General features: G+C 38.9%; 1 protein-coding gene across 1 annotated transcript in view; it reads left to right on the top strand.

The window, feature by feature from the left end:
• Positions 1 to 9,401, top strand: part of ALMS1 (ALMS1 centrosome and basal body associated protein) — a gene marked incomplete at both ends in the record, with an annotated part of 241,255 nt that extends 231,854 nt beyond the window's left edge. Inside the window, 5 exons of the mRNA XM_079720378.1 lie at positions 3,732 to 3,849; positions 5,588 to 5,791; positions 6,236 to 6,465; positions 7,549 to 7,732; positions 9,151 to 9,401. Of these exons, the coding sequence (XP_079576504.1) occupies positions 3,732 to 3,849; positions 5,588 to 5,791; positions 6,236 to 6,465; positions 7,549 to 7,732; positions 9,151 to 9,401 (987 nt within the window). The remainder of the gene's footprint in view (positions 1 to 3,731; positions 3,850 to 5,587; positions 5,792 to 6,235; positions 6,466 to 7,548; positions 7,733 to 9,150) is intronic.
• Positions 9,402 to 14,601: the final 5,200 nt, after the last annotated feature.

Genomic DNA, 14,601 nt, shown 5'->3' with positions numbered 1-14,601 from the left:
ACCATTTTATAGGCAGGAATGAACTTAATCAGAAAGATTGAAACTAGAAGCAGAAACACACACAGCAAGGCTCCTCATTTAATCCGATGTAAACGTGTATGCTTTACACCCAGCGGTGCATACCATGTACTTTGGAAGTGCCAGAGGTTCTCAGACTCGTTCTTGGAAGGGACCATCAACACTTCTGCTGCCTCTGCTCCCCAGGGTGCTCCAGCCTCTTCTTCAACAGCTCCACCACTCACTTGCCGCTCATTGGCAACTTGTTTCATTTGTCTAAGGCTCCAGTCGGCAAAGGTTTTAAAACTTTAAAAGATCCAAAATCTGCCTGTACTAGATTTCCTGGCTCTGCTTCCAGTTCTGCTCTCTGAAGGCACAGAAAAGAGATCTAATCTTCTACCTCTCAGGTCCCCACTTCCTTCCCTGAAGTATTTTCCCTCAGGTCTTCACTCTTTGAACCATTTCTCACAGGTCATCCTTTCTACTCCCCTTTCCTAAGTTGACAGCTTCTGGGTCTATTTGTTGACATCCTGTTTTTAAGCATGTCCCTTTGAAATAAGCATGTTGTGCTTCAGATGGTGACAGAGGATTTATCATCTTCCTTTCTGTAAGCTAGAACATTTCTATGGCCTAACATATGTTTTACCCCTACTGAACTCACCAAAGCCATTAAACCTTTATTGCCACACTCTTCCTTATAAGTTTTTGTTTTGTTTATTCTCATTTCTTAAACTGATAATACATGGTACAAAATTAAAAATATATAAAAGAGTGTTTGATAAAGTGTCTTCCCTCTCCCGTTCCCCAGGCACCCATCTTTCCTTTCCAGAGCTACTCAGTGTTACTTGTTCTTGAAAATTATTTTTAGTAAATTTCCAGAGCTGTGCAATCATCACCACAATCCAGTTTTAGAATACTTCTGTTACCCAGAAAAGTCCCTTATACCTGTTTGCAATCAATCCACATTCCCAGCCCCAGACAACCTCCAATCTGCCTTTTTCCTTTTCTGCACATTTCATGTAAATAGAATTATATAATATCTAGTCTTTTGCATCTAGCTTCTTAGCATGATGTTTTCAAGAGTCATCCTTGTTATAGTATGTATCAGTACTCCTTTTTATTGCTGGTTAGTATTCCATTGTATGGCTCTACCACATTTTGTTTATCCAGTTGCCAGTTGTTGGACATTCGGATTGTTTGATTTTTTTTTTTTTTCGGATATGAATCATGCTGCTATGAACATTTTTGTAAAAGGTTTTGTGTGGACATATGTTTCCATTTCTTTTGCATATATACGTAGGACTGGAATTGCCGGGTCATATGGTAAGTTTAGTTTTTAAGAAAATGCCAAAGTGTTTTCCAAAGTAGCTGTACCATTTTACATTCTCAGCAGCAGTTTGTGAAGGTTCCAGTTTCTCCACTTACTTGTCAACACTTAGTACTGCCCATCTTTCTTAACTATAGTCATCCTAGTGGGTGTGAAGTAGTATCTCATTGTGATTTTAATTTGTATTTCCCTAATGACTGATAACGTTGAACATCTTTTCATATGTTTATTGGCCACTGTTATATCTTCTTTGGTGAAATGTCTATTCAAATCTTTTGTCCATTTTTAAATTCCATATGTGGAATGTCTCACTATTTAAACCTTTAATTTCTCCCACCAATGTTTTATAGTTTTCAGTGTGCAAGCCTTGCACTTATGTTGTTAAATTTATTCCCTGATTTTGTTTCCTTAATTTTATTTTCAGATTGCATGTTGCTAGAATATAGAAATACAATTGATTTTTTATCTTGTTGATCTTGTATTCTGCAGTCTGGCTAAACTTATTTATTAGTTCCAATACTTTGTGGATTCCTTAGTATTTTCTACTGATAGCATCATGTCATCTGCAAATAAAAAGTTTTACTTCTTTCCAATCTGGGTTCTGTTCTTTCACAGATATTTTATACATAAAAAAGCAAGTAACTGCATGTGTTTTCTTCCCTTTTCACAAAAATGGCAGCAACCTTTGTTTTTTGTACTTGACAGTCTATATTGAAAGTCCATTTTAGTGCACAAAGTGTTCTCTCTCTTTTTTAAAAAAAACAGCTGCAGAAAAATTATAGTGTATTGCCAGTCAGATCTTCCTCACCACCCTTTCATACATATTGATTTAACATCATCATAGTCTCATAGTTTTATATTAGTAGGTTTTTACATTTTTTAATCTAAATCATTTGTTCTTTGTAACACTTCTATAATTTCTGAAATTTAGGTGTTCCCTTTTCTAGATGGGGAAACTGGCACAGAGATTATGGCTTGCTCAAGTAGAGACAGCTAGTAAAGGGAAGATCTGAGGCTGGTTCAGGTCTTTGGACACCCGACTCAGAGCTTTTTCTACTGCCTCGGAGTTGCTGCTATTCCTCCTGCCTGATGTGTAGGACCTGACAATTACCCCTTGTTTGATTTGACCTGTCATGCCTGTTATTATTTGGGATCCTGACAGCCCTTTCGGCCCTCCCAGATGTGCATTATGTGGGAAAGCTGGTTCTACCAACCTTATCCTTCAACCCCTATAACTCCATCTTGCCCTCAAGTATGTAATGAGAAATTTTGTTGTTTTATTCAAATCTAGTTGTGACCATGTCTACTAGGAAAAACAAGGCTAACCTGGCAGGGCTTATTCTGCCAGCCTTAATGAACCTTGGCTAAATTTTCCTCTTCTTTAACCTCCAAATGCTTGCAAATTATCAAATTTGTGATCCATGCTAGAATTTTACAGGTCATCATTATTAAACCCTGCAGTTTGCAATGGTTATCTTTTTTAAAATTAAAGTATTTCCTGTCCCCAGACATCTAACATAGCCAGCCCTATCTCCTCCAGGATCTGTTGCAAATTCCCTGAAGACCCTGAAATATAGTTTATCTAGTTCAGGGAAGCAGATACTCTGTTTCCTTTCCTGACTTGGGCTTCAATTTACTCTACCAAATGTGCTTAAGTAGACAAGCACCTGACATTTATTCAAAATATAGATGCCCAGAGCCCTCACCTAGAAACTCCAATTCATTGTTCTGGGTTAGGACCCTCCCTTAGGAGATTGTTCTGATGAACAAGTTTAAGAAATACTATTTTATATCGTATTTGTTCGACTATATTTTGGTAATCTTTTTGTCATCCACTAACACTCCATCATCAACTCCCTTTATTGCTCTACTTGCTAAAAACAACCTTTTGGCCTCAAGTCTTTAAGTGCTTTTTGCAATATTCCACTCATTCAGGACTTCTCATGGCGCCTCTCAGGTCTTTGGCATTTACCCTTTTAAGTTTCTAAGTCGGATCTTATTGGAAGACACTCTCTGCAGTTCATCACTCAGTTTCTTTAGTTATCCCCTGCCTTCTTTATCTCTCATCAAAATTTTATGCTGGTGTCAACTCAGAATTTCACTCTGAAGGCACACCAGGCTAATCTTTGTCTCGCATCCTCTTCAGAGTTTTTTCAAGTCCTGGGAACATAACCAGTCTGTCCTGCCTTCTTAAAACAGCTCAGGCCCGTATCCAACTGCAGCAGCATCCCCCTCCCCATCCCGAAGTGTGTAGTAGTATGTTCACATTGTCACAAGCTTCCTGGCAACCTTATCTCAACAGTTTGAATTGAATTAGAAAGGACTCTTGGTGATAGTATTTTCTTATCCCTTGGGTAACTGTGCCATTGACTACAGGTAATGATGACAGGATCTCTTGTTTTTCCAGGTGAGCGACCATATTTCTTCTGATTCTGTTTCGTCTTCTACCAGCAGTTTCTGGAGCTCGAGCTCTACCCTTTGCAACAAGCAAAATGTACATATGTTAAATAAGGGCATACAAGCAGGTAAATTAATTTAAACATTTCCATTGAAATACAGGTAGCACTTAAAACTATGGTAAGATACTCAACCTCACTCACAATAAAAGAAATGAAGATTAAAACTATACGCAAATGCCACTTGTCACCTATCAGATTGACAAAAATCTAAGTTTGATAGTAAGTTTGTGGGCAAGCCTGTAAGGAAATAGGTACATTCTAGTAGGAATATAAGTTGGGAGTACAACCCCTATTTGACAGTTTCTTTCAAAATTACTTTGACCCAGCACTTTTACTTTAGGAGTTTAGCCTATAAATATACAGTGCATATGTGTAAAATGGCAAGTGTACAGAATTAACCACTGGAGTATTGTTTATTATAAGCAGAAAAGTAAAATCAACTTAGATGTCCATCAGTAGCCAAACTGTTAAATAAATTATTGTATATCCATATAATGAAGTCCTACATGGGATGAGGAAGCTCTTGCTACTAATATGTCAAGATCTCCAAGATATATAGTTAAAAAGAAAAAGCAAGGTACAAAATAGTGTATAGCATGCTACTACATGTATTTAAAAAATGAAGGAAGAGAATTGCTTTAATGTGTGCAAAAAATTCTCTGGAATCACAGGGTTAAAAACTTAATGAATGGAGAACAAGGGTGGGAAGGAAGCTTTTCACTTTATGACTTCCTATATCTTTTGACTTTATAATACAGAAATAAACTTGCTCCTTGATTATTTTTCCCTTCGAGTCATGTCTTTACATCTGTTAACCTCTTCCTTACCTGGGTAACTGCCAGTAGGACTATAAGCACTTACTGTCCCTCTCACTTGGGACCAGAACTGAAATCCTTTTCCCATTGAATCCATATTAGTAGTTCTTTCCCTCTAATATCTAAACTGACAAATGAAAACCGTCTCTCCCTCTCTCTCTCTGTCACAGACACACACACCCTCCATTTCTCTATCTCTACCCTCGTCTTCCCTCTCTTCTTCTCTCTCCCTCATACCCCTTCACCCCACCCAAGAGGAAACAGTAGCCCGCGATTTTGAAGGCTTAAATTTTTTTCATTTACTGAAGTGGAATAAAAAAATCCAACTCTAATGGTAATAGTGAAACTACCCTTCCTTATTCAGGTATCATAATAAGAAAAACATGTATATTACTTATCATAGTTAGGATACTTTCTGATGATCATAAGAGAAAATACAACTCGAACTTGTTCTAAAAAATAAGGAAATATAAAGTATCACATACCGAAATTACAATAAAACTTTGAAGAGGCTTGATATAGTAAGTACAATAATATGATTCCAAAACAGTTTATATCACCTTTCAACTCTGCTTGCATTGTCTTTTGCATTCATTCAAAGCACTATCTTCAACAAATATTTTTGCATAATGATACTTGTTAAAAATGTGTCTCAATGATTGTTTTCAATATTTTACCAGATTTATTTATTTATTTATTTATTTATTTTTGCCACACTGCGCGGCACGTGGGATCTTAGTTCCCCAACCAGGGATCGAACCTGTGCCCCCTGAAGTGGAAGTGTGGAGTCCTAACCACAGGACTGCCAGGAATTCCCTATTTTACCAGATTTAGATATGAAAACTATAGATCTTCTCAATTCCTTTTCTTTGCAGAATAGAAAATATATGATTAGTTTTTTTTTTTAAGTTTTCATTTACTGACTTGAATATACCTGCCAACCAAGTCTCAAGGCTCTTCCCAGAGATAGCTGTGATCTTTCCCCTTAGGTACGTTGGAGATTGTGAATGGTGTCAGAAAACACACTCGAGATGTTGGAATGACTTTCCCAACTCCAAGTTCTAGCGAAGCTAGAGTAGAAGAGGACAGTGATGTGACCTCTTGGTCAGAAGAAAAGATAGAAGAGAAAAGGTTCCTTAACAATTATCTTGGGGACAGAAAGTTAAGGAAGAATAAGCAGAGCTGCTGGGAAGGTCAGTTTCTAATTCTGCTTTCTTAGTAGAAAAATAGTGAATTTTAAGTCTTTTGCAAAGCTATGATTCTTTGTTTCTAAATGACTTTATGTTGACCCTATCTTTTCCCCAGCACCACCTTGGCAAATTTTCAAAGTACAGTCATCCCTCCGTATCTGCAGGGGATTGGTTCCGGGACCACTCATGGATACCAAAATCCATGGATGCTCAAGTCCTTTATATAAAATGGCATAGTACTGCCCCTTGAATCCAAGGATTCCGTGTACATGGATACAGAGGGCTGACTGCATCCAGCACTACAATTACTGAGTCACACCTGCAGTTAAGCAGACTCCAGGGCATCCTGGTGGCTGCTGACAACTGAGTCCCTGAGAGCCTATATTGTGCACGTCTCTGATGAAAAAAGTGAAAAATCTTTTTTTTTCTTAAAAATAATTCCTATAGGAATTTCATGGTTTGTTCCTGTGGAAAATGTGAAGTCTGGTCCTAAGAAGGAAAACCTGCCCAAGTTTCATGGCCCTGGTGTCTCCTGGTTTGCACCAGTAACCAACACCGTGCCTTGGAGGGAGCCACTACAGGAACAGAACTGGCAAGGACAGCACGTGGACAGCCACAGTTCACTAGCAGGCCCAGGCAGAGATCCACTGAAGCCATTTGTGAGAGCAACCCTACAGGTACAATGACATTGAGTTAATTTGAGCCATATGTTTAAGGAGGAAGAGGGAGCAAGATACAAAAGAGTTAAACCTGAGACTTGGCTTTCTGAAGTACAGTCAAGTGATCCTCGTTTCTAGCACCTCCACAGTTCATCTGTTCTCACACTCATTAATCAAAGGCTGCCTTACTGTTAGCCGTTATAAATCGTGCATAACCCTCAGCATCTGGGGGCCAGGCAATAGAAGGGAGGATGTTGTGTAGCTGCTCATTGGGTTTGTAGATAGATAGCAGCACGTGGCGTGCAGTAGAGGTCTGATGTTTGCGTCAGCCTTATATTTGTTCCTGCATTTACATAACTCCGATTTCTGCTTAACACAGGGTTTTAAAGGCACTGGCTCTCTTCTTTATAAGTACCTGGGGGCTAAAGAAAATGTTTTTGTTTTGTTTTTTACATTTATTTATTTATTTATTTATTTATTATTTATTTATTATTGATTGATTGATTGATTGCCGCGTTGGTTCTTCATTGCTGCGTGCAGGCTTCCTCTAGTTACGGTGAGTGGGAGCTACTCTTCCTTGCGGTGCACAGGCTTCTCATTACGGTGGCTTCTCTTGTTGCGGAGCACAGGCTCTAGGCACGTGGTCTTCAGTAGTTGTGGCACAAGGGCTTAGTTGCTCCGTGGCCTGTAGGATCTTCCCGGACCGGGGATCGAACCTGTGTCCCCTGCATTGGTAGGCGGATTCTTAACCACTGCACCACGAGGGAAGTCCAGAAAATGTTTTTTTTAATGATGTATTTCTTTGAAGGGAAATTAAAAATAGCACAATGGGCCAAGCTTTATCCCATCAACACTGGGGAGAGTTGTAATTGCCACAGTCTTAGTTATTGGCTTATTCCAAAGGCATTTCTTTGATCCCTCTGATTTTCCTACTAGAGCTTTCCTGCACAGGGAGTTGTTAGATAATTCTTCAACTCTAGATATTTTCTGTAAGTTACAAACAGGCTTTCCAAACCTGTTAGGCAGGTACTGTTTTTTCTAGGCCCTTGGAGAAAAATGTACATCATTAATGTGAGGTTGGGGGCTTTTTCTCCTCCTCAGGAATCACTGCAACTTCACAGACCTGACTTCATCTCCCGCTCTGGGGAACGGATAAAGCGCCTGAAGTTAATAGTCCAGGAGAGGAAGCTGCAGAACATGTTACAGAGTGAACGGGAGGCACTGTTCAACACTGTGCGAGAATGGCAGGGCCACCGGGATGCCATGCACCTGCTCCCTAAGAGAGGTATACTCTTCCTGTTCATTTTCCTATTACTTGGTAGAGAGGGCAAGGTCTGCTTCATGCAAGGCAGCACTGCTCAGTGCCAGGCTAGTTACAGGTAAGAAAGTGACCTTTTGCTTGTTGAGACTCAAATCTCCTTAGGTAGCAGAACCTGCCCAATTTAGCTCTCAGCACTTTCACAATCCAAATAAGCCCAGTTACTCTTGCCTACACTTTAAAAATGAGAGTGTGCAGTGAGAATGGTGTTTGGGTTTGTTTTTGTTTTGGGGGCACCACGTGGCTTGTGGAATCTTAGCTCCCTGACCAGGGATTGAACCTGGGCCCTCAGCAGTGAAAGCATGGAGTCCTAACCACTGTACCGCCAGGGAATTCCCAAGAATGGTGTTTTTAAAAACCAGCTCTGTCACCATGAGCAAGTTAGTTCCAAAAGTATAATGTTTTGAGGGGCTTGGGGCTGATTCCAGGCTTGCCATCCTCTTAGGGTAGCAATAATAATAATAATAATAAATACTTATATAGCTCTTATGTTTTGCCCAGACATTGTTCTTGTTTAATGCTTGCAGAACCTCTCTGAGGTGCTACTATTAATATCCCTGTTTCACAGATGAGAAAACTGGGCCAAAGAGAGATTAAGTACCTTGCCCAAGATTTACACACCTGTTAAACTGGGATTTGAACCCTGGTGGGCTGGCGCTAGAGTCTGTTCTCTTAACAATTATGCTAGATGTAAGATCTCAATAAAAGAATATGTGAAATCTGTGAAAACTATACAGTACTACCTAATGCTTTCATCATAGCCTTACCTGTAAACTGGTCAGTGTTTCAATGCACACTGTCTAGTCTGTGCCACAGTGTTGTGTCTTCAGAAGTCTCAGGCTGCTATCATAGTCATCATAGTCTAACCCTGGCCTTGGCCTTGGCCATTACTCACCACCCAGCACTGCCAGCTCAGGGTAGGGGCGCAAAGTCCTAGCAGCTCCCTCTCACAGTTCTTGAGCAGCACACCCTTCCTTATTAAGGCACAATCCCCTGTTACTGATCCCCTAAGTGTCGGGGACCCCACAATGGGTCCTCTGCCTAGAGTCACAAATGTCAGTTGAATGAGACCAGGTTCGACATAGCAGAGCATAGACTTTATTCATTGATCAAGGAATGGAGAAAGGAGAGGTCATGTTCTAAATATACTTTCTCCCTGAAGGGAGCAGAGTAAGGGATTTTAAGGGTTAGGAGGCAGGTAGGTCATTAGGGCTTAAGGAAAGGGGTGGAGATTTTCAGGGGCAGCTGGGGGCAGCCAGGGCATGCACAGGCTTCCATGGTCCTTTGCACATGGCACAGATTGTGCCTAGCAGAGTACAGATGCCCCCTTTGAGCAGAGATCATAGCATGGTAACAAAGCAAAGGTAACTTTTGGACACTTCCAGGTTTCATCCGTGCACACTTGTTCTTATGGTCAAGTCAGAACTGGTTTGGGGGAGTTCACCACTATATACCTCTCAAAGCATGTATCTCTCAAAGTACAGCTGCAAAACATCTCTGCCAAATGCCAGGTACTTTTGAAACGAACACAAAGATAAATCAGGGCAAGTGTCCTTCAGCTCTCAGGGGCTGGTATGGAAACAGAGAGATAAATCAAGCCTCAGGTCCTTCAGTTTTTACGGGCTGGTATGGGTGACACCACTGCTACTCAGCCATAAAAAAGAATGAAATTTTGCCACTTGCAACAGCATGGATTAACCTGGAGGGTATTATGCTTAGTGAAATAAGTCAGACAGAGAGAGACAAATACTGTATTACATCACTTATATGTGGAATCTAAAAAATACAACAAACCAGTAAATATAACAAAAAGAAATAGACTCACAGATATTGAGAACAAACTAGTGGTTACCAGTGGGGAGAGGGAAGAGGGGAGGGCCAAGATAGGGGTAGGGGATTCAGAGATAAAATAAATAAGCTGGGCTTCCCTGGTGGCGCAGTGGTTGGGAGTCCGCCTGCCGATGCAGGGGACGCGGGTTTGTGCCCCGGTACGGGAGGATCCCACATGCCGCAGAACAGCTGGGCCCGTGAGCCATGGCCGCTGAGCCTGCGCGTCCGGAGCCTGTGCTCCACGGCGGGAGAGGCCACAGCAGTGAGAGGCCCGCGTACCGCAAATAAATAAAAAATAACTAGATAAGCTACAAGGACATATTGTACAGCATAGGGAGTATAGCTAATATTTTCTGATAACTATAAATGGAGTATAACCTTTAAAAATTGTGAATCACTATGTTGTACACCTGAAACTTATTTAATATTGTAAATCAACTATACCTCAATTAAAAAAAAAAGACACAATCCATTAAAAAAACCTCTTCTTCTTTTGCTTAGGCTTCCTGGCTGCCCAAAAGAAAAGGCCTATTGGAAAGAAGGAAATGATTCAGCGGTCTAAATGGTAAGGCCAAAAGAATAAGTAACTATAAAAGTATAAATCAGGCCACCAAAGGTCAGGAGCTACAGCTTGGCTCCAGAATAAAGGCATTATGCTCTAGTTAAAACATTATGAGAGATAAAAAAAAAAAAAGAAAAACAATACATTATGAGAAAATTAGTTATAAAAATAGTTTCTCACATATGGCACTAAAAAAGAAATGAAAAATAGAAGATCATGGTATGGATGCCTCATATATAAAAAATACAAAGAATTGCCACTAATTTGCTTGCCTTAGTCAGGCTTATGTTTGTTCGAAACAAATATAAAAAAAAATATATTTAAATAAAAGTAAATACCTGGGGCCTTACATCTAGGCAATCCTTTTACTAGGAATTGTATCCAGTACAATGAGAGATAGGGGAATAGTCTCCAAGACACAGTAAATTAGGCTTAAAAAAAAATCAAGTTTCAGAAGCATGGGTACACTGCCACCATTTATAGTCTTTAATAAAAAAGTATTTGTGCTTACATAGATGCATATACTTGTATATGCATAGACTATCTCTGGAAGGATACCCAAAAAATTGGTAATAGTTTTTGCCTTTGGGACAAGGAACTGAGTGACTGGGGTACAGAGGTTGGAGAAAGACTAATTTTTGACCTTTTGAAATTTTGTGCCTTTGCATTCCTTAGCAATTAATTAATTAGAAATATGCATATATTGCTCATGAGACTGCCATATAACTAAGTTAATGGTTGGTTACCTCTTAGGGGGTCATTGGAGACTTCCTTTATTAAGAACAGTTTTATAGTTGGCATAGTGCGTGAAAACAGTTTATCTTAGGTAAATTAAAGCATTCCTCTTGAAATCTTTTTACTCTCCATTTAGTAAACCATTTCCTTATAGGTATTTCAAAGGGATGCTTTAATCAAGTGGTTCTCAAAGTGTGGTCCGTGGGCCTCTGGAAGTTGCTGAGACACTTTCGGGGGATTTGCCAGGTCAAAACAAATTTCAAAATAATACTAGGATATTATGTGTCTTTTAAACTGTATTGACATTTGTACAGATGATGCAAAAGTAATGAAGGGAGGACTAAAACTGCTGATGCCTTAGTACTATTTGAGACAGTGGACCAAACTGTGCTGGTCTAGTTGGCATTTTATTCTTCACAGCCACATGGCAGCAGTGTAATGGAAGTACACATAAAGCACTTCTGCTGCATACCAAGATATGATGATTGGTTCAAGGAAAAGCCTTGGTTTGTGTAGTGAGCTGAACTAGCTGCCTTTTTCATGGAACATAGCTTTTACTTGAAAGAATGACTGATAAACTAATTATTCCAAATTGGGTATATGGCAGATATTTTCTTGAAAATGAGGAAGTGAATCTGTCACTTCTCCGGGAAAACAGCTGACAGTATTTATTGCCAAAGAGAAAATCTGAGCTTTCACGTAAAGAATAGAATTCTAGAAAACTTGTGTCTACCACTATGAGATTGAGTATCTCCCAGTACTTAGACTTTTCTGATGAGATCAGCAGTGACATAAATAATTGTAGTGTTTTTCATATTATATAAGTAAATATGTCAACATTTAAACTACCACTTGTCAAGATTTGGTATAGTATCAAGAAAATCAGGGAATTCCCTGGTGGTCCAGTGGTTAAGACTTGGCGCTTTCACTGCTGAGGGTGCAGTCCCTGGTTGGGAAACTAAGATCCTGCATCCCGAAAGCTGAGTGGCCAAAAAAAAAAGAAAATCAGCAATTATCTGAAAAGAATATTAAAATACTCTTTTCTTTTCCAATTACATATGTGTGTAAACTGGATTTTTTTAATGTACACTTTAACCAGAACAACATATAACAGCAAACTTAATACAGAAGCAAATATAAGAATTCAGCTGTCTTCTATTAAACCAGACATTAAAGAGATTTGCAAAATATGTATAACATGCCACTCTTCTTATTTTTGTTTTGGAAAGTATATTTATTTTATATGTTAGCATGTAACAGGCTTATTTCTTTTAATAAATTAAGAAACAAGTTTTTTTATTGAAGTATAGTTGATTTACAATGTTATATTAGTTTCAGGCATAAAACATAGTGCAATATTTTTATAGGTTATACTCCATTTAAAATTATTACAAAATAATGGCTATGTTTCCCCGTGCTATACAATATATCCTTGTTGCTTATTTATTTGATACATACTTTGTATCTCCTAATCCTATACCCCTATTTTGCCCCTCCCTCCTTCCTTCTCCTCACTAGTAACCAGTGGTTTGTTCTCTGTATCTGTGAGTCTGTTTCTGTTTTGTTATATACATTCATTTGTTTTATTTTCTAGACTCCACACATCAATGATGTAATACAGTATTTGTCTGTCTCTGTCTGACTTGTTTCACTAAGCATAATACCTTCTAGGTCCATCCATGTTGTTGCAAATGGCAGAATTTCATTCTTTTTATGGCTGAGTCGTATTCCACTGTATATACATACCACACCTTCTTTATCCATTCATCTGTTGATGGACACTTAGGTTGTGAAATAAGTATTTTTTTAATTTTTTAAAAATGTTTTAATTTCTAATGCAGTAAGTATCAATAGATAAAATCCACATTCACCAAAATTGCCCTCAATTTTTAGGAGCATAAAGGTGTCGAAAGTCCAAAAACTTTGAGAATTATTGCTTCATTCTGAGTGTCACAAAATTTAATTAATGGAAATTACATAGTGTTCATTGTGTGGCAGCTAATAACACTCTCACCTCAGCAAGAGGAGTCCTTGCTCTATGGGACTATGAAGCTTGCCTGCAAGAAGGTAGGGCATCTTCTGAAAGGTATCTGTGCTTTAAAATATAAGTATAGTTGTAGGGGTGGATTAAGTACCCATCTTCTAGGAAGAGACAGGTTTTAAATTGATACATTTTCATTAGAGTACTTCTGTTCCATTTTATTTCTGATATGGCCCCCTTTCAAAGAAGCCATCTACTTCCATGTGAGAATCATAGAGTTGAATGGGATCTTCAAGATCATCTAGTCTACCTTTAACTTTTAGGAAACTGTAACCCAGAGAGAGGTTGCCAGCAAGTCAGGGCCAGAGCTGGGGTTAGAGTCCGGCAGCAGGCTCCCCACCCAGTACTCCTTCAACTGTATCATGTGGCGGACTTGGAGCTCTGTGTTACTCATCATCTTTTCCCATCACCTACCTCTACCAAAGATGTTTAAACGTTTCCGATAAGAGAAAAGATTTGAAGAAGAGAGAACCTGACTCTCTTAACTTGAAACATTTTTTCCAATGTGTCCTTTAAGAGAAGTGTTTTCACTAACTTATTAATGCATATATTTGGGTATGCGCCAGGCACTGGACTAGGTACTACAAATGAAAGATAGTTGACTCCAGACCATGAGCAGACAGACAGTTCCAGTAGTATGTAGTAATTGCTTTCAAGGATCCATGTACAAAATGCAATTTCTGGCTACTCTGATTAGCCCTACTCCCAGCTTTCCAGCCCTAGAATACAACCTTTACTGGCCCAAGCAGATGTGCCCAAGCACATCACATGTTCTCCTTTGGATAACTCGTCTTTTTCCAATGGGCTTTGTTATCCCTTCTCTAACCGTGACTTTTTTTCCAGCTTTACTGTGATATAATTGACATTTAACATTGTATAAGTTTAAGCTATGTAATGTGATGATTTGACATACATTTGTATTGCAAAACGTTTACCACAATAAAGTTAGTTAACAAATCCTTCACCTCACATAATTACCATTTTATTTTTCTTGTTGTTGTTATAGTGAGAGCGTTAAAGTTCTACTGTTATAGCAACTTTCAAGTATACAGTGCAGTGTTGTTAACTACAGTCACTGTGCTGCATATTTGCTCCCCAGAACTTATTCATCATAAAACTGGAAGTTTATACTCTTTGACCAGCATCTCTCCATTCCCCCATCCCTCAGCTCCTGGCAACCACCATTCTGTTCTCTGTTTCTATGAGTTTGATGCTTTTAGATTCCACATATAAGTGAGATCATACAGTTTTGTCTTTCTCTGTCTGACTTACATTTAGCACATTGCCTTCACGGTCCATACATGTTGTTGCAAATGGCAGGATTTTTTTCTTTTTTTATGGCTATTCCATCATATTTATATATATATCACATTTTCCATTATATGTATTCCATTATATGTATGTTCCATTACATGTAGATATATATATCACATTTTCTTTATCCATTCATCCATCGATGGACATATACGTTGTTTCCATGTCTTCACTATTGTAAATAGTGCTGCAGTAAACATGGGGGTGCAGATATCTTTTTGAGATCATGATTTCATCTCCTTCAGGTATGTACCCACAAGTGGGATTGCTGGATCATACAGCAGTTCTATTTTTAATGTTTTGAGGAACCTCCACACTGTTTTCCATAGTGGCTGCACCAGTTTACATTCCCAC

Source organism: Hyperoodon ampullatus (genome assembly GCF_949752795.1).
Source record: "Hyperoodon ampullatus genome assembly, chromosome: 15".
In the NCBI taxonomy this organism is placed as follows: Eukaryota; Metazoa; Chordata; class Mammalia; order Artiodactyla; family Ziphiidae; genus Hyperoodon; species Hyperoodon ampullatus.
Note: the sequence above shows the minus strand (reverse complement) of the source record. Positions and strands in the feature narration are given on the sequence as shown.